General features: G+C 51.8%; 1 protein-coding gene across 1 annotated transcript; it reads left to right on the top strand.

The window, feature by feature from the left end:
* The first annotated feature begins 801 nt into the window (after nt 1–801).
* On the top strand, nt 802–24,136 carry RAB5C (RAB5C, member RAS oncogene family). The gene is made up of 6 exons (XM_035027124.1): nt 802–915; nt 19,195–19,447; nt 20,991–21,142; nt 21,348–21,470; nt 22,614–22,707; nt 23,204–24,136. Exons 2-6 carry the CDS (start codon nt 19,282–19,284, stop codon nt 23,317–23,319), a joined length of 651 nt encoding a protein of 216 aa, XP_034883015.1. The 5' UTR covers nt 802–915; nt 19,195–19,281; the 3' UTR covers nt 23,320–24,136.
* The last annotated feature ends 662 nt before the right edge of the window (nt 24,137–24,798 follow it).

Genomic DNA, 24,798 nt, shown 5'->3' with positions numbered 1-24,798 from the left:
TAGAAATAGTCCTGATCCATATGGAGGTCAAGGTGGGGGAGGCAAACAGAAGTGATTCTAATCTGTATTTATGGATGGGGAGAGCCAAAGCAGAAGTGGTCCGGCTCTGTTTTTGGCATCAGAGACAAGAGCTGGTTCTGTTTGGAGGTGGGGATGGCAGAGGTAGAGGTGATCCTGGTGTGTCTTGGTGTCCAGCCAAAGGAGGAGGGTCCTGGCTTAGGGCTGACAAGTGGCAGGAGCTCTCCTTTTGATCTCACCCAGTAGCCTCCAGAGAACCCTTCCTATAGCACTTCCATCACCTTCCCCGTTACAGAATGTCCCCCACAGTCGGGCTCCCCGAGCTGACTTGGCCCTAGAAAAGTGCAGACAGGGGCTTCTCCGGTTTAGCCAGTGCTCAGGACTGCGGCCTCATGTGCATATTCATTCACACCATGTTCTTCCTTTTCCAATTCTGCACACACAGCCGTCTGCCCTCTTCCAGCGCTCCGCCACCCGCCTCCCCTCGGGGCTCCTGGAACCCAGGGTGACGCGCTTGGCAGGCCTGGCTTTAAAAAGTTCCCGGTCGGGCTCCGCCTCGCCGGCAGCCGGCTCCACCCTAAGTCTAAATCCCAGGCGGCCACTGGCTCCTCCCAGCTCTGTGAACTACAAGTCCCGCCGTCCCTCGCGCGCGCTCTCCCGCCTCGCCCGTGTCCCCCACAGGCGTCGACCGTGAGTCGGCCAAGAGTGCCTCCCATTGGTCTCTCGGCCCTGTCAGTCACCTGGGCGTATTGAGGGGCGGGTCTGAGGTGGAGATCCGGATCCGGAGCGGCTGAAAGGCGGAAGTGGAGGCCGGAGCCTGGGACACCGACGGGGGGGGAGAGGAGCGGAACCCGTCCGAGCCCCGGCCCCAAGTAACGCCGCCGCCCCGGAGACGCCGTGAGTGTGCCTGTCCTGGGACCTAATGTCTCGCTCGCGTTGAAGCCTCTTCGGGGCAGCACTTCCTCCCGCCGAACGCCGGCTTAGGGGGATACTGACCCCTCCCCCGACCCGTAGCCCCCTCTTAAGGGGCTCCCCAGGCGTCGGGCCAAAGTGGGGGCCCTTCTTTCCTTCCCTTACCTGCCTCTTATGAGCCTTGGGAAACCCCCAGGGCTCTCCTCTTGCCTGTCCAGTCCAGTTGTGGGAGGGAGAGACCCCAAATTCTGCTCCCTCTGCTCCCAGAACTGGAGGAATCTTTCCTAGGTATGAAGGAGCTTGTCTTCCTTCTCTATAGAGGTGGCGAGGAGTGCTGTCTGTCGCCGTTTTCCTCCCCCTCCCCTCCCCCCCACCGTCCCACAAAAACAATTGTCTCCTCCTGCCCTAGAGAAATTTTATCTCGATTTCCTGGGGGGGCGGAGGGGTCCTGGGTGAGAGCCTTCCACACGCACAGGCTCCCACAGCTCCTCACTTCCTCTCTTTCCTCAAGCCAGGGAGCCAGCCAGGATCTCAGCAGAATTTAAAGTCTGGGCCACTTTTTAGGAATGAGCTGTCTTCTCCTTGTCTTGCCCCCTCCACCCCCAACCTTGTCCTCTAGTTATGTTCTCTAGTTGTGTTCTCTGGAGTGTATCTCTCTTCCTGCCTCTGAAAAATTTAGCTGAGGTTTGCTTAATCCTAGCTACAGATCACAGATCAGGGTGGATCTGCCCATTCATTATCTTCTCTCTCCCCCCCTGTCCCCCTCCCCCTTGCTCCAGGCTCAGCCCTGTCCTCCCAGAGCACGTGAGTGGTTTTCAAGCTGCTTCAGAGGGACTGCTCCTCCTGGGACTGCTGTCTGCTGGTCTTTAGGGAGTAGGGGAAAGACCAAAAATGAGGAGTGTGGAATTGAAGGGGCCTGGCCTGTCTTTCCCACTCTCAAACACACACACACACACACACACACACACACCCCTCCTTGATCAACAGGTCTGTGTCACTTCTGCCTAGTCTCAGGGCCTCTCCAATCCCTTCTGGGCTTGGACAAATTGTAGATTACAGAGGAGTAAATTGAGACCACAGTGGCACCTCTGGGTTCTTGATGTGCTAATTTTTGTAGCCCAAGGAATTCCCATGGATGCCAGAAAGTACTGATTCCCCCACCTCCCCAGCAGCCTTTCCAAGAGGCAGCCTGTACTGACACCTGATCCTTGTCTATTGCTTGGGACTTAGGTGTGTGAAATGGCTGTCGTCTCAGACCAGGCTCGCAGGTTTTGTTATGTGGCCAAAGTGCAGGCCAGAGACTGTTCCTTAATGAGAGTAGCCTGACTCTTTGAGTCCGTGGCTGACCCTTGCTATCTACAGGCGAGGGAGGGAGGAAACACCATGCAGTCTTTGGGAATTTCTGTAGCTCTTCAGTGTTCTGGGCCACCTTTACTGCCCTTACAGGTGCTAACCATTTTTTGTCTTGGGACCTTTTTGACTTCTTCTCGACAGTCACCAGTGTCTGACACCTACAAACTTTTGAGCTAGACCTGGGATGCATTCATTCCATTTTTTATTGGACAACAGGAAAGCCTACCTTAATTAGGGCCAGTGGTTGGATCACAAGCTCTCTATCTGTGTGGTCTTCTTTGGAGGGTCGTTGGAGACTTCTTTGGCCAGCCACGTTTCTCTAATCTGGTCATCCTGTGCCTCTGAGGGGCAGGGCCAGAGAGGCCTGCCTGCTCATTGGCCGTTGGTCTCTAACCAAACTTACCTCCTTGGTAGTGAGCTGTGGTTTCTGGAACTCTTTGGGAGTCCCAGGATGAGGCTGCCAGCCTTCTGAGGGGACCTTCTTTGTCTGGACATGCTCTCCCAGCTAGGATTCTGAAACAGGTTTTTTTTGAAGGAGAAGCTCTCCCTTTCAGGGAGACGTGGAAGGCATCAGTGCTCCGGGTAGTTAGGCAGCCACTTCTGGCATCCAGGGATTGTAGAGTTCCAAGCAGTGATCTGACGTTGCTTGGCAGAAAGAGGGAGGGCTCTGTGTGACACAGAAGCCTCTCCTCTCTTGCCTCTTCCAGCTAGCTGTCCTTTCCTGCCTTCATACAATAGAGAGGTGGTAACAACTGATTTTTATTTTATTATTATTATTATTTTAAGATTTTATTTATTTATTTGACAGAGAGAGACACAGCGAGAGAGGGGACACAAGCAGGGGGAGTGGGGGAGGGAGAAGCAGGCTGCCTGCGGAGCAGGGAGCCCGATGTGGGGCTCAGTCCCAGGACCCTGGGATCATAACCTGAGCCGAAGGCAGACACCTAATGACTGAGCCACCCAGGTGCACCAATTTTATTATTATTATTTTTAAAAATTTTGTTTACTGAGAGAGAGAGCAAGCGAGAGAGCATGAGCAGGGGGCAGGGAGGGGCAGAGGGAGAAGCTGACTCCCCGCTGAGTGGGGAGCCTGATGCGGGGTGATCCCAGGACCCAGGGATCATGACCTGAGCTGAAGGCAGACACTCAACTGAGTGAGCCACCCAGGCATCCCAACAACAGATTTTTAGAAATCATTTTAAAGTTGCAGTTTTTGGGGTGTCTGTATGGCTCAGTAGGTTAAGCGTCTGCCTTCGGCTCAGGTCATGATCCCAGGGTCCTGGGATCGAGCCCCACATCGGGCTCCTGCTCTGTGGAGAGCCTGCTTCTCCCTCTCCCTCTGCCTGCCACTGTGCCTACTTGTGCTCTCTCTTATCTCTCTGTCAAATAAATAAATAAAATCTTTAAAAAAAAATGAAGTTGCAGCTTTTTCACGCATGTTTCTCACAGGAAACAAAGTTCACACCTATTCCTCACAGAGTCCTGGGAGATAGTGGGATTTGTATCTCCGTTTTAAAGATGATGCTGGGGCGCCTGAGTGGCTCAGAGGGTGCCTGAGTGGCTCAGTCGTTGGGTGTCTGCCTTCGGCTCGAGTCATGATCCCAGGGTCCTGGGATCGAGCCCTGCATCGGGCTCCCTGCTCTGCGGGAAGCCTGCTTTTCCCTCTCACAGTCCCCTTCCTTGTGTTTCCTCTCAAGCTGTATCTCTCTCTGTCAAATAAATAAAATCTTTAAAAAAAAAAATAAAGATGATGCTGAAGGAATTTAAGTAGCTAGCCTTAGATCATCCAGTTAGAAAGCCGTAGAGCCGGGGCTTGGGATTTGGGATTCGATGTGCCTCATCTTCCCGAAGAGTGAGCCCTCCTTGGGTCTGTTTAAGGAATGAGCATGCAGGATGAGCAAGCAGAGGCCCCAGGCAGACCCTTAAGCATCCCTGTCATTGATGCCGCTCCTCTGCTTCCATTTTCTTCCCCACCCTTCTGTCCTCCTGGATCCCCATCTCCTCTGCCTCTGGGGACCATGGCAGTTATGAGTCCCAGGTCAGTACTCTTCAGGGCCTGACAGTTTGCTGACATCTGTACCATTAATTCTGGGAACCTGAAAGTCCTGATGGCTAGAAAATGAAAGTAAAAGTGAGTGGGCTCAGGGGTCTCTCTGGACAGGGTTATGGGTAATGGGAGCCAGCAGAGGCGGCTTCTGCAGCCCGCCCCCGCCCCCCCATTCCCCTTGGTGCTGCCGCTGCTTGCAGGTGGGAAGACTGTGGCTCTCCACCAGGAGCTCCTTTCACTAGAATTTACATGGAAACAGCGAGATCATAAATTTAACCCCATGAAGCAAGTACTTCTTAGAGAGAGCCTTCTTCCTCTGACCCTTGCCCAGTAAACAAGTGGTATGGTAGGGGGGAAAGTGCAAGAGCTTTAGAGTCAGCCAGAGCTGAGTTGTCATCTGGATTCCCCCATTTACCGGTCACAGGGCCTTGGACTTGTTACATGACCTTGTTGAGCCTCTGTTTCTTCCAGTAGAATGGGGATACAAAGTATTTTGCAGAATTGGAAACAGAGGGTAAAGGAGCTAGTCCAGGTCCTGGCACAGGATAGATAGACACAAATAGCAATTTTGTGGATTGGTGGGGTTTTAAAGGCATATTATAATTCATCATATGTACAGATTCAGCATCTGTACCAGGTATTGCTGTGATGCCTTGTGCTTTGCTTGATGGTTTCACATGTTGTCTCATCTCATAGATATCGATCAAAATTGCTGTGGGTTGTCTTCCCATTTTACAGAAGAGAATGCTCAAGCCTTGGCTGTGCTTCTCCCACTGGGCTTCTCCCACCCTGCTGGGGTCATGTGCTGTGGAGTCTTCTAGGCTCTTCCATCTTCATCTTAAACATTTTTGCATTAAAACAGTTCTGGATCTATTACAGATTAGAATGCAAAGTTTGCCTGAATCTAAGCTAAAACAAGAAACTCAAAGAGAATATTTTGGTTGTGGCAGGCTGCTTGGCGTTCAATTCCCAGATTCCTGGGGTTTTGCATTTCCTCTCCCCTTGTTGGGGCTATTTAAGAAGCACTGCTTTCAGGTAGGATTTATAAACTGGGATGGCACCAAGGTCGGGGGCTTTCAGGAGCCATGGCAGAGGAGAATTGGTATATTTTTTAAGGGACTCCTCCGAATGAATAGCCTGGTATTTTAAGAGAGTAGTTTTCAGATTATATATCCGCATTTCCTGTATATAGGAACAGTAAACAAGTAAAAGCGCATCAGTCAGGAGTCAGAATCTAGTCTGTGCTGGGATCCCAATGCAGCACAGCCCCTCTCCCCCCATCTCTGGGCTCTGCTCTTCCCTTTGCCTGGAGGGCTCTTCTTCCCCTCCCCTGCCTGGGAGCCATATCTCCAGACTTTGCTTTCCAAGCACAGGTGGAAAGTCACTTCCTCTGTGAAGCCTTCCCTCCCCCCAGGGGCTGAGGGCTTCTCTCCTCTCTGTACTTTCCTCTTAGCACCCCTTGTCTAGTGCATGAGCCCTGTAGGGGCGCAGATCATGTCCTGTTTTATCTGTGCATCCAGTCCTCGCATGGTCTTCAGCATGGATGCCCCCTCCTGCGGTTGTTAAAGGAAGGGGCAGACATTCCTAGGTGCCCTTGATGCCCAGGGCTGGTTCATGTCCTTGAACACAAACTTTCTGAGCTACACAGCATAGACCTGGTGAACCCGGGAGTCACTCGCATCCATCTGACCCCAAAGCCTGGGCTATATCTTTGGCCCGTCCTCTAGCAAGTTGCTCACAGACCAAACAGGTGGATGGGATGAATGTTACAGTGCAGATGACACAGGGGTGGGGATGGGTCACAGACTGAATTTCCAGAGGGGAGCGATCTCCCAATCTCAGTCTTTCCAGTGAAGGGTTTCGTCGGGAAAGGGAGGCATGGCTTTGGCCATCCACAGTTCCGTGGGCCACCTTCTACAGCACGTGGATCTGGTAGCTAGGCTTCTGCGGCTTCCTGTGGTAGGGCGGCACTGACGCCAGGCTAGGACTTAGCAAGGATCACCGGGAGTGGCTTTAACTCTGGTCCAGGGGTGCTGCTTTGCATATCTGCATAGGCTCATTCTTGAGACAGTGGCAGCAGCAGCTGTGTATACGGGCAGTGGTGAGAGCAGCCTTGCTTGGGGAACCTACTGGCATGGCCTTTCAACTCGCAGGTCCCGGGCCTGTGGAATGCGGTTCTGGGGACTGTGGTGCAGCTCCTGCTGCCCCTCTTCCCGCACGCCCCCAGGGCAGCTCCGTGTAGAGTTAACCTGTCTTAGGAACGGGAGTTCATGGTCACTGGAGTCCTTGAATCTCATTTTGTCACAAGATGAGCCACTGCCTTTTTTTTTTAAAGATTTTATTTATTTGAGAGAGAACGAGAGAGGGAGCACAAGCAGGGGCAGTGGGAGAGGGAGAGGGGGAAGCAGGCTTCCCGCTGAGCAAGGAGCCCGACGTGGGGCTCGGTCCCAGCACCCTGGGATCATGACCTGAGCTGAAGGCAGACGCTTAACGACTGAGCCACCCAGGCGCCCCAGGATTTTTTTTTTTAATAAACTTTATTTCAGGATGGTTTTAGAACAAATGCACCCCGTAGTACAGTTTTCTCACCTGCCCACTGTCCCCCATTATTAACATCTTACGTTAATACTGTACATTGGTCACAATGAATGAATCAGTTTAGATACATAATTATTAATGAAAGGTCCATACCTCATTCAGATTTCCTTACCTTTTTCTGTCCTAAGATCCCATCCAGATGCCACACTGCATTTAGTTGTGCGTCCTTAAGGCTCCTCTCAGCTGAGACAGTTTCTTAGACTTTCCTTGTTTTTAATTAGCTTGGCCGTTTTGAGGAATAGTGTTCAGGTATTTTTTAGTGTGTTTTTCAGTTGGGATTTGTCAAATGTTTTTCTCACGATGACACTGGGGTTAAGAGTCTTGGGGAGGCAGACCACACAGGTGAAGCGCCGCTGTCATCACGTATCAAGGGCCCGTACAATTAACATGACTTATCACTGTTGTCAGCCTCGGTCACCTGGCTGAAATGATGTGGGTCAGGTTTCCCCGCCGTGAAGTCACCGTCTCCCCTCCCCTTTCTGTACTGTCCTCTTGGGAAGGAAGTCGTTCTGTGTAGTGCACACTCGAGTGGGGAATGGTGCCCCTCTCCCTGAGGGCAGTGTATCTGCATGAATTATTTGGAATTCTTGTACAGGAGAGATCTGTCTGTTGTCCCTCATTTCTTTTTTTCTTCATTTATTTATAATGGTGTGGGCTCATGGATATTTATTTTCACCTTCAGTTTATAATCCAATATTGCTATGTTGTATTGCTCAGATTGTTCCAGGCCTGCTCACTGGGAGCGCAGTCAGCACCCTTGGGGCCACCCCATTTCATTTTGTGAGCACTTCTCCACTTCTTGGCACTGCAAGGTGCTCCAGGCTCACTTTGCCTATCTCCTGCCCCCGTCCTAGAATCAGCTGTCTCTCCAAGACCACATTGTCTTCTTAGTAACCATTTCCGCTAAGTATGTTGATACGGAGCTGTGTGTAAGGGTTCAAGCTGTGTCTCCTCTTGGTGGCTAGTCACCGAAGACACCAGAGTTAGACAAGGTGGAGATGCCCCCCCCGGGAGGTATGGCTGTGTGAGAATCCTGGCAGTTGACCCCAGTAGCAGGGCCATTGCTTCTTGACTCACCCATTCATACTTCTCGTAACCCTGCCTGACGCTTTGACTGATCCAGCGATTGGACTGATCCAAAAATAGTTAGATGTGGTGTTTACTCTGGAGTTTACTATCCAGTAGGGAAGATTAGATATATCATCATCCTGTATTTCAGGTGCTAAGTTCTCCAGTCCAACTTTCCAGGGCTCTGGGTCTTATAAGAGAGTCCATGTGGTCCGGGCCAGCGTTCTTCCGCTGCCGTTCAAAAACAGACCTCCCCTTCAGGAGGGTTTGTGGCTCTAGGCAGGCCCAGGGCAGGCTGTCACTCTGAGCTGTGATCCTGAATCATTGAATAGCTTAAATCCTTCTGTTGTACTGTCAGCCCTCTGAAGACATGTAACTTGAGCCCTTCTGGAAACACTAACTTGGGATCTTAACAGGAGTTGGTTTACAAGCCTCTAGTCGTTCTATTCATAGCTGCATGTGTGTCCCCTTCAGGTGGCTCTGTCAGAGCATCCTGGGCGTGGGGGAGGCCGTGGGTGGCCTTCCTCACCCTGGCTGCTCTCCTAGTCGTCTTTGCTCTCTGAGCTGCTCAGAGGCTGTGGTGATTAATGACGCCAATTTCCAAACCTCTAGCATTTCCAGCCTGGTTCTTTAAAAGGAACTCTGGTTTCTTTGTCAGCTGTCCTGGTCCTGTCCCCTCCCCCTCTCCACAACTGAACTACTTTTTCCCTTTCCTGAAAGAGGCTTTGAAATGGAAGGAAGGGTATTTGGGTTTTAAGATGCTTTCTCTTGTGGGGCTTTTTCTTTCTTTTTTTTTTTTTAAGGGGTTATGGTTTACCTGGTTGAGGGTTCAACTCTGCTGATTTTTCTGGATCGTGGTGGTCTCCTCTCCATTCCTATGGCTTTGGAAGCCAGTCTCCAGATAATACAAGGGTATGGTTATTGATAGGACACAGGACATCAAGGGTAAGCTGGTCCTTTTTCTAGGACACTGTTGAAAGTTGTTGTCTTAGTCTGTTCCGGCTGCCATACCAAAATGCCACAGACTGGATGGCTTATAAGCAAGGAAGTTTCTCTCACACAGTTCTGGAGGCAGGGAGTCCAAGATCAGGGTGGCAGCCAGCATGGTCAAATTCTGGTGAAGGCCGCCTTCCAGGCTAACTTGTCGCTGTGTCCTCACGTGGCGGGAGGGGTGAGGGAGCTCTCTGGAGCCTCGTTTAAAAGGGCGCTAATCCCGATCATGAGTGTGCTGCCCTTGAAGCCTAATCACCTCCCAAAGGCCCCACCTCCAGATAATATCACATTGGGATTAGGATTTCAACATAAGAATTTGGGCGGGGGGCGACACAAACATTCAGACCCTAGCAGTTGTCCTGTTCAGCGTTCTCTCCAAATGAGGGGCATTGAAGAGTGGGGTCCAGGGATACTGCAAGTAGAGGAATGTGTGACTAGTGGATGAACATACTGATTGAGGATCCGCTTCCTTCGTAGGGACTTCCGGGGCCAGGGGCTTCTCTGCCCCAGCAACTTTACCGAGTGCTTGCTCAGAGCGAGGCCCTCCACTGAGAGTCTTTCCCGTAGCCTCTTCCCAGCAGCCCTGGGAGATGGGCGCACTAGTCTCTCCATTTCACATGTAAGGAAGTGGGGGCCGTGACACAGCACCAGGTCACCCTAGTACATGGTGGCTGTGGGAGTGGAACTGGAGTCGTCTGACTCTGGCACTTGTGCTCTTAGCCCCTGTGCCAAAGGAACCTAGTAGGTCCTGTCTGGGGTAGTGAGGAGGCTCCTCGGCTGGGCTGCGGCTCTATGAGTGGGGGTGAGCAGTCTGGCAGGTGGATGTGGACTTAAGCCTTCAGCTGCCCATGCCTTGCCAGACCCAACCAGGCCTGTGTTGCAGGCTCCGTTCACCACATTTATGAGCACCTACTGTGCGCCAGGCACGATGTTAAGTGCTGTTAAAGGAAACCCAGGGACGCCTGGGTGGCTCAGTCAGTTAAGCATCTGCCTTTGGCTCAGGTTATGATCCTGGGGTCCTGGGATCGAGCCCCGCATCAGGCTCCTTGCTTAGTGGGGAGCCTGCTTCTCCCTCTGCCTGCCGCTCCCCCTGCTTGTGCTCGCTGTCTCTGACAAATAAATAAAATAAAATCTTAAACACAAAAAAACAAAGGAAACCCTTAGTGCAGCCTGTGAGAATTTTGTTGTGAGATCCTTCTCTTCTGCAACAGTGCCCTTAATTTCTCTACCTTTTCACTCCTAATCCTCAAGCCCCCAAGTTCTCTGACCTCGTGCCACCCATAACAGCCTTAGGATAATTTGGGGCCATGGACGTATTAGTGTGATTCATTCACTGAAACTCGTTTAGACCCATTCATTGCCTAGTTTCTTCACCTGCCACTATTTCTGCATTTTGTTCAGCAAAAATTAAGAAAGAAAAAGTCCGTCTAAAACATTGTGCTTTGGTCTCCGGGGTCCTGAGAGCAGCCCTGGTCCCTCAGATCTGACGGTGGGAACTTGGACTTTGTTTCTCGTTCTCTGAGCAGCCTCTGATCACAGTGTAAGTGGTGTCGTAAGCCAGAGGAATTGGGTTTGCTGGTGTCTGACACTTGATTCTCTTTTCCCTGTTCACCTCTCAAACACAGTCTCTGCCCTCTGCTCTCTGTTTAGGAGCTAAGGGCAGTGAATTAAATTGGCTTTCTTTTGTTTTCGGTTTTTTTGCGAAGACAGGAAGCGTTTGTGAGGGGTGTCAGTTGGACTTGTTGGTACGAGTAGCCGGGTGAACAGGTGTTGCCAATGACCCTGACATTCACAGAGGTTCTTTTGGTGTCTTTCTGGGCCTGGGCAGCAGCCAAAGTAACAGCTGTCCCAGCTGGTGCTGCTTGGCCCCTGCAGAGACCCTCCCAAGCCAGAGGGGAAGATGGGCCCTGCATTGCTGAGATTCCAGTTAGAACCGTCCTAAGCAAACAGTATAGTAACTGCAGGAGCAGAACCAACCAACACAGGGTAGTTGTGAGGCTTGTGGGTCAGCAGGGACCCCATGCCTGTCCTCACTGGCTTTCACATTACCTGTGCTCCACCCTGGGGCTACGGCAGGTGTGGGTGGCTCTGGGGAAGCCCCTGTGCCTTGGCTGGCTCTCTTCTCATCATCTCACCTGGCACTGGCAGGTAAAGAGCTGGGTGGTGGGGTGTGAGCTGCCCCTCAGCCTCAGTCCTGTCCCCACCTTGCCTTGTAGCTAGGTGTGGATTTGTGCTGCAGAAGGTGCTAGACTTCACATCGAGCTCTTGCTTGAGGCTTCTTATAGAGCTGCCCTGGTTGGGGCCGGGGAATCTGCCACAGCCTTGCTGACTGGGATGTGCTGAGTTGGAGACTGGGCCCTCTTAGGGAGAAGAGTCTCTTAGGAATGTCATTGTGAGTGCCTGGGGCCCCTGGTGCCTCTTAGAATCAGGAGGCAGGACTAGCCTTGTCTGGTTGCAGCCGCAGGCAGTCCCCTGTGTGTTGGCCTTCCTCACTAATCTGCCACCCAAACGGTGGCCAGCAGGACCCGGGAATGAGGATCTCAGAGCTGCCCATTGACTCCTGGGGCCCTTCTGTGGACAGTACAGGCAGCCCACACTGACCAAGCTGTGTCAGCAGATAACGTGTTATAAACCCCCCACCCCAATCCCACCAGCAGTCTTTCTCCCTGTGGGCGCAGGAAGAGAGGGAGCAGGGACTGGAGGTTTCCATCCTCCGCCTGAAAGTTAGCGCTTGCTGAGTTGGCTTCTGTCAGCCTCTCGGGGACTGTCTGTTATGGAGAGCTGAGAAAGCAGCGCAAAGCTCAGGGAAGGCTTTCTTCCTGGGCCAGGGCTCCGGGAAGCTGGGAATCTGTCCCTCAAGGGTGGCTTCTGCCTAACTCAGCTTGGCATCTTTCTGCCCAGGGGAAAGGGCTCTAGAGCCCCAGGTTCTGCCTGGATGGTGGGGAGGACCACTTGTTCATGTGCATCTAGGGCTTAAGCGTCCTGGAGCCCCCACACCCTGGCCCCTTCTGCAGGTATTAGAGCAGTTAGTGGCCTCAGCTGGAACTCCTGTGGACTCCGCCAGGGCCCCGCTGTGGTGGGGGAGTCCAGACAGCCAGCCCCAGAGGGGTGTTCTCATTGAAAGGGGAGTAAGATGAAACTGATCAGGTTAAGGGAGTTGGGCAGGCTGGGGCAGATTCAAGGGCCTGTTGCAGTGAGAGGGGAGCCAGCTCACTCAGAGCCCCTCTCTGGGGTGTTTTACCTACCTCCCCCCTGGAAAGGGAGTCCTCTTACTGTGACCATGGAAACACAGCACCCCTTTCCCCTCCTGCTGCCAGCACTCCTAATCCTGAAGCCCCTACTTATCGGTGGGATGAGGAGCCCCATCAGTGTTCTCCCCAGATCTCTCTCTTTTTTTTTTTTTTTAAAGATTTTATTTATTTTTATTTTGAGAGAGAGCACAAGAGGGGGGAGCGGGAGAGGGAGAAGCAGACTCCCTGCTGAGCAGGGAGCCCGATGTGGGACTCTATCCCGGGACTCCAGGATCATGACCTGAGCCGAAGGCAGTTGCTTAACCAACTGAGCCACCCAGGCGCCCTCTCCCCAGATCTCAACCTGGGCTTTTAAGCTTCTGGTTTCCAGGGCCAAGATTCCTCTGTTACATTCCAGGTGGGACACAAGTCCTCTGTGTTGCAATCCCATAGTCCTGGTTACACAGGAAAATGCTCCTCTCTTTGATTCCATCCCCCGACCTGCATCCCTAAACCCCTTGTCCTCGGCGCACACACTGTGGACTGGTTGGAGAGTGCAGAGCACCACTGTTGTAACCTTTCTTCTCACTGAAAAGACATAAACATCACCTTCTCTTTTTGTTATGAACCTTGAAACAACTTTCAAATTCTTCAGCCCACGGTTAAGTACAAATACATTCTTAGTATGTGTGTAGCAGTCCTATTTGTATTGAATTCTATTTGCTTGCGCCTTGTTAGGTGGGTACCTTTGTTCTGTCTCGGCCTTCTTTTTTTTTTTTTTTTTTTTTTTAATTTAAGTAATCTCCACACCCAACGTGAGGCTCGAACTCATGACCCTGAGATCAAGAGTCGCGTGCTCCTCTGACTGAGCCAGCCGGGTGCTCTCTCTTGGCCCTCTTCGAATTCAGGCATCATCTTTTTTATCATCTTTATTATTCTGAATTTTGTTATACTATAGAGGAGGCAGAAGGTATCTTACATACGGGAGAGCTAGATTGGTTTCATGTCATTTGTAAGCTTTAATTTCTCACTGTCGTATGCAAAATTCTATACCAGAAACATTCCTTACCTTTTTATTGACCTGTAACCTACATGTTACCAGCTTTACACATCTCAGTTGGATAGCTTGATGGATTTTTACATTTATGTACATATGTGCGTCTACCTCCCAAATCAAGATAGTAGAATTTTTCCATCTAGCAATATTTTTTTTCAGTTTGATACAAACTCCGTTGTCCATTGTTAAAGCCATAATGCTATGAAAGCCTACATAGAAGGTGGCAGCCCCTCTTATTTGTAGCGGCTGTAATAACACCGTTAATATTCTTGGGTTTTCTATCAGTGATGGGGGAGCTCTGCTAGAATTATGAGTCCTGGGCTTGGGTTCTGCCACCACCCGGCTGTGACCCTGCGCAGGCCACCTCACCTCACCTTCATCTCCTCTGTAATTGGAAAGAGGAGGATTAGGTCTTCAAGGACTTTGTGCTTTGACAACCAGTGAGTCAAAACTAGTTAGGCCCTTAGTAGTATAATAAACCTGTCATTTGTCGGAGCCTCACCTCCAGCCTCATACTGTGTTGTACGCACTATGTATTGTTTCATTTAACCTTTACAGCAACCCTATGCGATAGTATTAAACAATAGCATTTTATAGATAAGAGACTGAAGCTGACAGCAGTTGCTTGTCTGACTTGGCCAAGGTCACTCGGCTAATAAACAGTGGAGCCAGGCTTTAACTAAATTCAGTTCAGTCTCCCACGTCCTAACCTGCCACTTGTGCCGGGGAAGGATGAGTGGGTATCTCATGTGGCTCATGGCTTGTGTTGCTTCAGACTTTTCTTCCCTCTGGCTCTGCCACCAGCCAGAGGCCCGGGTAGTCCTGCTGTGAGTCTGCCCTCTGGTCCTCTGTGCTGGTAGTGGTGATTTTCCCCCTGGGGAAGAGCTGTGTTCTTGAGCCTACAGGTAAATCATCTCCTCCCCAGCTTATTTGAGCATTTTAAGGCCTTCTACCTTCACCTTTGAACCTAATTACCTCTGCTCCTGTGCCCCACGTTTGGTTCTCTTTAAGCTAACATATTGCTTCTGCTCTCATCTTTTCTTGCCCAGCTCTTGTGATGGTAAATATTCAGGAATGCTTTCATCTAGAGTAAAGTAGAGCTGAAGAGTCACTGGCCAGAACTACCTTTAGGGGGCCCTGGGCGGGGTGGGGTCACTTGGTTCTCAGTCCTTCCCCCTCCCCTCCAAGGGCTAACCTTGAGTGAGCCCTTCTCAGCCTCTGGTCAACCGAGTCTGATTGGTTTCCCTAATCAGCTCACTATCCAGGCTGTGCCAGGACTATCAGCTAGAGGAAGTCTCTGAAGCAAACAGGAAACACGAGAGACACCCATCAGCTGGAATTGCTCACCCTTTTACCAGGAAGGACAAAAAGTATGAAGTGGGTGACTTTATGGTTAGAGAAGAGACATTTCTAGTGGAGGCTTGGGCGAGGGGCAATGGTCCAGCAGCGGCTGGTGTCTTGAAGGCCTCAGTAGTTGAGTGAAGCCAGGAACCAGCCCCCACCCCCAATCTGAGCCACCTCTGTTGTTCATGGCGCTGATCTGGGGGTGCCTTACTGTCTCTTGCATTCCTGCCTCCTTCCTATATCAGCTGTAGCTTGTGTGCTTGAATTGGCTGCTTAGAATCCCTGGGGGAACTTATTTTAAATCATTTTCTGGACTCCACCTCTAGAGATTTTAATTCAGTTGGCCGGGGTTATTTTTCTAAACACCCTGGGTGATTCTGATAAAGTTTGGTACCCACTTACCCATAGTGTCCCGAGTAGAGAAAAACCAGAGTAAGGAAGGAGCAGCGTTTTGCTCTTTCTCTCTCTGCTGCCCTCAGCCCCAGAGCTGGCTGGTATATGTTTAGGAGCGCAGTTCCCTTCTGCCCTTACATGTGCATTGTTGGGGAAAGTGTAGGGCACCCCCCCAGTCCTTGCAATCGCTCCCATTTCCTGTGAAGTTAATGAGGTTGGGGATGGTGCTTATCCTCCATGGCCTCTGAACAAACCAAGGTTGAGATTTGGAGGGTGAGGGGACCAGGTCATGTCAAGGAGAGTCTTTTGTCATGGGTCTGAAGCTCTACCCATTTTAGCAGCTTCATGAAAATATCCAGGAGGAAATCCATCCTACTTGTGTGTTTTCCCTGGTGTTGGAGAAACTGGTTTAAAAACAAATCTTTGGCTCATTCTGTCTCTTGTAAGAAACTCTACAACTTTGGCCCTTTTTTTTTTTTTTAAAGATTTTTATTTATATGCCAAAGAGTGAGAGAGCACGAGCAGGGGAGCAGGAGAGGGAGAAGCAGGCTCCCCACTGAGCAGGGAGCCCGATGCAGGACTTGATCCCAGGACCCTGGGATCGTGACCTGAGCCGAAGGCAGACGCTTCACCGACTGAGCCACCCAGACGCCTGGTTTTGTCTGAAAGAAGACTTTTATTATGGCATTCGTGGTTATAATGCCATCACCTGACTACCCGTGGACAATTCTTGCCATTGGTTCAGAAGATTCCCCACAGTGAGACTCCCTCCCCCAGCTGGCAGGCCAGCTCAGTGCATGAATTTACCTTTGCTGCCTATGGGGGTGCATCCTCAGCTTCCCGGTCTTGGGAGCGGAGGGCATAAAGCTTCCTTGGGTTCTGGGTGTGGCCTTCGCCTGTCTTAAACGCCCCCTTGTCTTCGTGTGCCCTTTGGGGCAAAATCAGCTTCCTCCATGCTTTGTTGTCTGGGAAGGTTCAATACCTTTGTTCACGTGACTGCCAAGTGGAGCCAGGAAAACCACGAGGCAACGCAGGCCATAGAAAGTACCATGTGTGTCTGCTCAGGTGTCTCCGGAAGTCAGGACCCGCGTCCAGGCAGAACGTGTCACCAGCCATTGTGTGCCAGGCAGAGCACCTACAGCACTTTAAAAAAAAAAAATACAGGGGCGCATGGGTGGCTCAGTTGGTTAAGCATCTGACTCTTGATTCCACCCCCAGGTCATGATCTCAGGGTTGTGAGATCAAGCCCTGTGTCGGGGCTCCCCACTCAGCGGGGAGTCTGCTTCTCTCCCTCTGCCGCTCCCCCTGCTTGCTCTTTCTCTCTTTCTAAAATAAAGAAATAAAAAATCTTTAAAAAGATAAAAAAAATTTAAAAAAAATACAGAGACTAGGCCCTCCTCCACACTTTCATCGGAACCTCCAGGGGTTGGCTGCACAGGTGATTTTGATGAGCAGACAAGGTCAGGAACCACTGGATAAGAGTTATTTGTCCCTCCTTCTGGCTTGTTAACAGTACCAGGTTCTGTCTGGGAAGGCTTGGAAACCCACTGATTGGATAGGGACAAGACTTTGATGTTACCTCTGTGTTTCTTGACTTGTGGGTGCTGGTTACTCCCCACCCCAGTAGCTCAGCCCCAGCCGCTTTGGTTTTGTTGGAATCAGGGACTTCAACTTCTCTCCCCATTCCTATATACCTCCTCCTGTAGTGCCCCAGCCACACTCTGCCTCTCAGCCACGATGATGTGTCACGTGGATTTGTGGTAATAACCAACTCGTAATTCCATTGTGGTTTCCCTCTGCTGCTGTCGCCCTGCCTGGCCCTGGGCGGCTCCTCCCACTGTTGGAAGTGCTTGGGGCCTGCAAGATCCCTGTCACTGTCAGCTGGAGCCCCACTTTGCAGGCCAGCAAAGCTGCTGCCACAAAAAAGGGGTCTCACTCACCAGCAACCAGAAACCAAAGATGGGGGCGGGGCGTTGTCTCCAGCATTCTTCCCACGGCAGGGAGATGGGCAGGGAGATAAAGGAGCTTGCAGGCCACCTGCGTCCAGCTCTGTCACCTATATGTTGGATGGCCTTGAGCAAGGCATGTAACACCTGAGCGTCAGGCTCTTTATCTGAAAAAAAAAATGGGAGATTGTTTTAAAGCTTAAGGGAGATAATGGTTGTGCAATCACTCAGTAAATGCTAGCTGTCTCTGGAAATGATTTCCTTGGTGAGCACTCTGAATTCCCAGTATGTAAGTAGGCCTTGTGAGGCAGGCTCTCAAAGAAGCCAAAAGCACTTGGGCCACCTGGGTGGCTCGGTCGGTTAAAGGGGCCGGATCTTGATTTTGGCTCAGATCATGATCTCCGTGTCCTGGGATCCAGCCGGCACTGTGGTCTGTGCTCAGCGGGGAGTCTGCTTGAGGATTCTCTCTCTCCCTCTGCCCCTCCCCCCATGCATGTGGGCACACGCTTGTTCACTCGCGCTCTCTCTCTCAAATAAATAAATCTTAAAAAAAAAAGAAAGAAAAGAAGAAGCCAAAAAGCCAAAAGCACAGACCCTGCCTCAAAGGGCCATAGAGTCGTGCAAAGATCAGTGACTGGGGTGAAAAGAGACGCCGTAAACTGTGAAATATGGTAGAACTAGCATTTCTTGTCCCTCATCGAGATCCCCCCAATAGTGCCTTCCTGTATTGTTGGGGAAGAAGTAGCTCCCATTTCAAACCTCTTTTCCTTTGGCGCAGTCCAGAAAGGAAACTGTTGTTCCTGGCTAGTGAATCATTCTTCCTGAAGCTCACTTTTTAAATGAGTTGCCAGGAGGACAGAGATGTGAAAAAGTATTTCAGATTGAACAAAGCAAGCCCTTTGCTGTCAGCTTCTTGCGTGAGCACAGCCCATGGCTTCCCACAGATCTATCCTTCTCTGCATTCACGCCCCCGTCCTCTGACTGCGGGGGAATGCACCCCTAGCTCAGGGGGCAGGTCAGGGCTGGACTTGGGATCTGGTTCTAAAGATGTCTCCTGCATTGACTCCATTATGCCAAGGGCAGTTGAATCAAAACTTTTTCTTTCCAGCTTGGGTTCAGACGCTGTACAGATGCTCAGGATCAAATACCTCCTCTTAGCACTCATCTGTAAAACATTGTGTATATGTTCTAGTATTTTTTTAGTATAAGTCTTCTAGAGGCTTCTGAAGATAGGCTCCTCATCCTTCTTTGCACCTCCAAAACTATCGCTAACAGTGACTAAGCTATCACCAGCTGCTGGGGGTGCAGGTCTCAGTGTACCTTGTTTGTCTCTGCCCTCCCGTACCTCCCCAGCTCTTTCCCTGCGTCACCCTCCGCCTCTGCCAGTAGAGAATGGAACTGAGGTCTCTGTTCATAAGGGAAATTTGGCAGCCGTTTTGACTGCCGGCGGAGCTCTCTGGCTTTGGTGTGTGTTTGGTTTTGTGTGTGTTTTGTGTTTTAATGTGTATGAGACACCTGGCCCATCACAAATGAGAGAACTGAGGGAAGAGGTTCAGGATGGAGGAGCGAAATGAGGCTCTGATCCCGGTGCACAGTCCAGCCTCAGACTGAGAAAGTTGGTCGGTCCTTCTAGAGATGGCAGGACAGAATGGCTATCTTGATAGCAACTTGCACTGGCCAGGCCCTGGTCCCTGAGTGCCCACAAGGTTGACCAAGCACCTTGTCTGAGGATGAGCTTTCTAATGGGACTCCCCGTGCCCTGGTCAGCCTCACCACCCGCTCTGGCTTTGCACAGAGGTGGACTGTGATCTTGGCTACCGGACCACAGTTCATTGTTTGTTCACCTAGATCCTAGCGTCTTCCCGGGTGGTTTTTTGGGACCCCAAGGAGCCTGTTAACTGTCACCAGGCTGCCATATGCTCATCCTCCCTGTGTGTGTTTAATTTGTATGCACACGTACATATTTGGGATTGGGAAGTCAGTATGTTTGCTCAGAACCATGAGCCTAAAGTTGGGAGACCACTTTCACTGCTCAGATGATTGTAGAGCAAATACATATGTAGTACATCCTAGCTAGGGCCCTTCTGCTAACTTCTGGGGCCCGGGGGGGCCGGGAGTTGGCCGGAGGGGAGGTAGTCAGCTCCCTCGGGGAGCGCAGAGGGAGAGACCTGTGATGGAAGAAGGCCACTGTGCGACCATCTCTGGCCTGAGCAGTACTGCTAATCTCTCTTGCAGTTGGAGGTCCCCTCCTCACTCAGCGCCTCTTCACACAGCGCCGGCCCCCGCCCCACGCTCACTGGTACCACTACAGCAGGACGGGCCATGGCGGGTCGGGGAGGTGCAGCACGACCCAACGGACCAGCTGCTGGGAACAAGATCTGTCAGTTTAAGCTGGTCCTGCTGGGGGAGTCTGCGGTGGGCAAATCTAGCCTCGTCCTCCGCTTCGTCAAGGGACAGTTCCATGAGTACCAGGAGAGCACAATTGGAGGTGAGTGGGCACAGGGGAGTGGGGGTGGCCTCAGGAATGCCAAAGAAATGCCTTGGCCTTGAGGAGAAGGGAGCCGCTTGCCCAGAGAGAATAAATAAGCCGGGGGCGCCAGCACCTCTTCCTCACCTGGGCCCTGGAACTGAATCCAGCAGCCGATCTCCCTGCCAGAGTCCCAGCAATCATCCATTAAAAGTTAGCTCGTGGTCAAAAACTGGCTGCTTCTCCTAATTATGCCACTGGATTATTGTGTGGCTTTGGCTAAGACTTCTCACTGACCTGGCCTCTGGGAGGGGAGAGGCTGGGTCTGGATCTCTGAGGGTCCTTCTTACTTTCCCCTACTTTCCAGAATGGGGAAATGGCCTGGTGAGTGGGCCAGCGTTTCTGAAGTTGACCTTTAGCTTTGAGGTCAGAGCCCGTCGTTGATTTCCCAGTAGTCAGCATTTAGCATGAAACGGTCTGGACTCAGTCCCCTGTCTCAGTGGCCAGGACAAACCTTGAGGGGCCAGGGCCGACCTTGGGCTTGAGTCATCCTTTCTCTACCCTCTTGGTAGGAGGTTTCCAGGCAGCTGGAAGCTAAATGGGCCGTGTCAGCAGTCTTCTGCTGCCTCCTCAGCACTCAAGTCAGGAGCCGGAGAGAGGGAAGTGAGGCAGTTCCCAGGCCCCTCATGGAGGTGGGGGGAGGGCAGATAAGGAGAGCGGGCTTCCACACAGGGCTCTCTGGGATCCTCTCTTGGGTCCTGCGGCAAAGGGGACTCCCACCTGCCTCTCCCAGCTCTGGGACTCCTCCTCTGAGCATATGCACAAGCGCCACAAGGCTCCTTGTCTCCTCAGGCCAAAGATAGGGTGTGTGTGTGTGTGTGTGTGTGTGTTCCCTGAAGGTCGAACCACAGGGTGGCCAATCAGGAATGGGTCAAGGTCAAAACTGGGGTTGGTAGCTAGCCAGCATGCCTGGAGGTGGCGGGGGCAGCTGGGAAGCCAGCCACCCAGCCTCCGCCTGGCAGTAGAACAGCGTGTACTTTCAGGCGTCCCCAGTGTAGCTAAGTGTGTGATAGTGTCCTCAGGAAACCGAAGGCCAGTAACGCCCCTGGGCTGGAGCAAACTGAGGGACTGTAGAGGTTTCCAGCTGGACTGTTCTCTGTGAGGGGAGGGAGGAGGGGAAGGAGGAGGAGGAGGAGTGGGTGGGTGGGCCCACCCTTCTGTGCTTGGAGTCAGCTTTCCCCTGGGTTTTGCCACTCCTGCCCCTTGCCACATGCCTCCTCAGAGGCTGCTGCCGAAATGGCTCACGGGCAGGCTGACTTCCCACTGCCCTTTCCTGGTGTGGGTCTGTAAAGCCTGTGTGGCCTCCTGCCCCCTCGACCCATGACAGAAACAAACAAGCTCCGCCTGCCCTGTTCGGACCTGTTTTGGCTGCTGGGCTGGGGGCTTCTCTGGGCCCATCTCAGCAGAGGGCCTCTAAGCGCCAGAGCTCAGACAGAGTACTAGAGGTATGTGGGGTGGCTTCTGGAGCTCCTTCCTGCCTGTAATCCTGCCTTCCCTCTTCCAGCGGCCTTCCTCACGCAGACGGTCTGTTTGGACGACACAACAGTCAAATTTGAGATCTGGGACACAGCTGGACAGGAGCGGTATCACAGCCTGGCCCCCATGTACTATCGGGGGGCCCAGGCTGCCATCGTGGTCTATGACATCACCAACACAGTAAAGATTTCCCCTTACTTCTTGACACTTTGTTCCTGGATGGGGTGTGGGCAGATTTCCTCTCTCATTTGGGGGTGTCTCACCAGAGTCTTCAGGGCCGTGACCTCTTAGACACCTTGGCTCTGCCAGTTCGAGCTTCTCTAGTGAGTGGCCCTGGGCAGAATGCCTCCTCTGTCTCTTTGACCTTCTGGCCTTGTCTCCCCAGGATACATTTGCACGGGCCAAGAACTGGGTGAAGGAGCTACAGAGGCAGGCCAGCCCCAACATCGTCATCGCACTCGCGGGGAACAAGGCGGACCTGGCCAGCAAGAGAGCTGTGGAATTCCAGGTAGGGGGATGGACAGGACTTGGCAGGGTGGAGTAAGCCAGCTCTACTCACAGCTCAGCCTAGCCTGCTCTGGGGGCTTTGTGATGGGCCAGGCTGGGAGGTGGCCTGGGAGCTTTGATCTGCTGTCCCCTCCTGACTTGAGCGAGGGCCTAAAGCAGTTGTCTGCCTCCTTGTTCTTGTCAGTTGGTGACGTGTGTATGCATAAGGATCGCTGAAGCTGCTGCTTATTTTTTGTGTAAACTCACTTTTTAATGAAACATACTGAAAAAGAATCACTTTTTTCCACATAATATATGCACAAATAAAATTTACACAGTACAAGAAGGTGTATATAGAACGAAATGTAAATCCCTAACCCAGAAACTCGATCTCCCTTCCCCCAAATTCATCAGTTTATTTTTCTAGAAATGTGCACATATGTATGAATCCCCCCTCTTTTTTTTTTTAAGATTTTATTTATTTGTCTGAGATTGGGAGAGAGAGGGAGGTGGGGGGTGGGGGAGAGAGCTGGGTGGGGGAGGAACAGAGGCACGAGTACACTGCCCAGGGCTGGGCAGGGAGCCCAATGCTGGGCTCGATCCTAGGACCCTGGGATCATGACCTGAGCCGAAGGCAGACGCTTAACCAACTGAGCCACGCAGCTGCCCCTGAATCCCTTTCTTTACATAGGTCGGAGTGTGCTCTATATATTGTGCATTTTTTTTACCAAGCCCTAACCGATGGACTTCTAGGTTGGTTGTAACATCGAAAGACTAGAAAGAGCACTACAGTCAACATCCACATACTTTTGTGTTTTTTCTATATGTGTGAGTGCATTTGTAGGATAACTTTCTAGAAGTATTTCCTAGCTTAGTGATTTTGAAGAGCAAGAAGGCTAGGGACCTAGGGAAACCTGAGTGAAACATCTGCCAATGTTTGTGAGCTGAAAGGTGCTGTACATGAAGTGGGGGCCTTGGGGTTATGGTGCAGGTGTCTGCTGTGGGGGGCACCCAGGGCAGGAGAGCCCTCGGCCTGAAAACCCCTGCATTGTCTCTGTTGTGTATAAGGCAACTGTGATGAGGGGAGATTTTTATCCTGGGCCCTGGCCCCTGCCAACTGTCATCATTTCCCTCCTACTCACTTTCTCACCTCCATCCAAATCAGGAAGCACAAGCCTATGCAGACGACAACAGTTTGCTGTTCATGGAGACATCAGCAAAGACTGCAATGAACGTGAATGAAATTTTCATGGCAATAGGTGAGTTGCTCGCCTCCTCTCCCCTGACCTGGGTCCTGTCACTTGCCTGCTGTCTGTAGTACCTAGTAGGTCTCTAGGATCCCTTTATCTGATTCCCAGATGTAGATAGTTCACCCCAGAAGTTTCTAAAGCCTGGGGCCAAAGTCTCTACATTTTACTTTCTGACCCTTCAGCTTATCACCCACCTAAAACCCTACATGACCCTCCCCCTAACCTAATACTTAGGATTTTTAGGCCCATCTGACTCTGTAGTGAGTCATCCTGCCCAGATTCAAATCCTTGTTTTATTACTTAACTCTGTGGTTCTGGGCAGGTTATTTAACCTCTCTTTGCCTCAGTTTCCTGAATCACTCAGAATGCACGTGGCACATAGAAGCAGAGCCCTCAATGGGTTATCGCACATGGGGTGGTAAAAAGGCCAGCTTCCACTCAAGTGGACTTGGAAGAGCATTGGGGTACCCCCACAAACGCATTTTCCCCCTCCTCTTCCAAACAGCTAAGAAGCTTCCCAAGAATGAGCCCCAGAACGCAGCTGGTGCTCCGAGCCGGAACCGAGGCGTGGACCTCCAGGAGAACAACCCAGCCAGCCGGAGCCAGTGCTGCAGCAACTGAGCCCCCCTTGCCTGCCCACTGCCCCCTCCTCCTCCGCCTGACCGACCCGACTGGAATCCACTCTAACCAATCGCACTTAACGACTCGGGCTACCACTGGGGGGGGTGGGGGCAGGGGGAGGGGTCCGCCATGATTTCTCCATAGAATTTTGATCATAGGCCGGAGTGAGTTATTCCACCTGCACCTTTCTGTACAAATACTAATTCAATTTTAAGTCTTAAGTCACTTTTTTAATATATATGATCTTCTGCTCTTCCCACTTCCAGCCCTTTCTACTGCTCTCCCACTCTTCCTTTGCTGGTAGTAGCCACGTGCCCCTGTTCCCCCCTACCCTTGTATGTGGGGAGGCAGGGGTTGGAGCAGTTACCCTTCTTTCCCTCTTGCTGATTAGCAGACTCAGCAAGAGCATCCGTATCCTTACCATGTTTGGAGTGGGCTTGGTTCTGGGTGGTGGGGCAGGCCCTAGGGGTGAGGGAAGGGAGAGAGAGCTCTTCCCTCAGCTGGCTGTCATCAGGCTGCAGCCCCCACTCACCCCCTGACTCACAGCTGGGAGAGAAACCACAGCATTACCACAGCATTATTGTGACAGCCACCAACCCATTGCCCACAACCTGCCCCCCCCCCCCGTCACCCTGACCTCTGGCTCTGAGCCCTGTTCTGACCAAATCACGATGATGAGTATTTGGGGATGGGTGGGTAAGCGGGGGGGGGGACTGGGAGGGGATGGAACCAACTTTTTCTGTATTTTGTATTGTATGTTTTCTTCAACATGTAACCAATCAGTATCTTGTCAATATAGTCAGCCGATCGATCGACCTTCCGCTTGTCTTCCTTGTCTTTCTCTGGCAGAGTTTATCAGACCATATCCGCTCTAGCTTACTTGAAGTTAATTTAAAATGAACTACTGAATCTTACGGAACAAAGGCTCCCCCCTTCCAAAAGTGAGAGGATGCTGGTGGTCATGGTAACCAAGAGAAAGAGGCCCTTACTGGTACCAGCTTTAGGGGGTAGGGGTGGGGTGAGAGTGACCTGGGGCTGAACCTCACCAAGTTAGAAGTTGAGGGACCTGCATTTGCCTTTTCCCCGCCCCCCTCCAGATTATATTGGGGTGATGTGCAGTTTGTATTTGAAAATAGGCGCGTTCAGGGTGGGATGGCTGTAGACTGAAAATAGTTGGTCTCTGAAACACCAAAACAACCTCTTTGGGGTTTTTTTGGTTAGTCTGTACCTTGTGAAGGGCTGGGTCCTCTCACCCTTTCCCAGGTGACCTCTGGAACCTTGAGCTGGTCATGAGGCCAAGGCACCGCCCTACACCAGGTCCAAGCCGTCTGTCTGGTCCCTGGTCTGTCCGGTGCTCTGCTGCTTGTGGAACCTGGTGCCCCTGCAGGCCTCCTTGGCCCTCTGCTGCTCCCTGCTGGAGCTCTTGCTGTCAGTTGCCAGGGGCTGGGCTGTTGGTCCGCTGAGCTCCCCCAGCTTCTC

This window comes from Mirounga leonina, unplaced genomic scaffold, assembly GCF_011800145.1.
Source record: "Mirounga leonina isolate KUSES-001 unplaced genomic scaffold, KU_Mleo_1.0 Mir_200, whole genome shotgun sequence".
In the NCBI taxonomy this organism is placed as follows: domain Eukaryota; kingdom Metazoa; phylum Chordata; class Mammalia; order Carnivora; family Phocidae; genus Mirounga; species Mirounga leonina.
This window is presented reverse-complemented; position numbering and strand designations above follow the sequence as displayed.

What these genes read in the sequence shown, in the direction of transcription:
- RAB5C (XM_035027124.1), top strand. Translation starts at nt 19,282, where the DNA reads ATGGCGGGTCGGGGAGGTGCAGCACGACCCAACGGACCAGCTGCTGGG. An exon ending in CCAGGAGAGCACAATTGGAG is followed by an intron (nt 19,448 to 20,990) that starts GTGAGTGGGCAC and finishes TCCCTCTTCCAG; the next exon opens with CGGCCTTCCTCACGCAGACG. An exon ending in AGAGAGCTGTGGAATTCCAG is followed by an intron (nt 21,471 to 22,613) that starts GTAGGGGGATGG and finishes CATCCAAATCAG; the next exon opens with GAAGCACAAGCCTATGCAGA.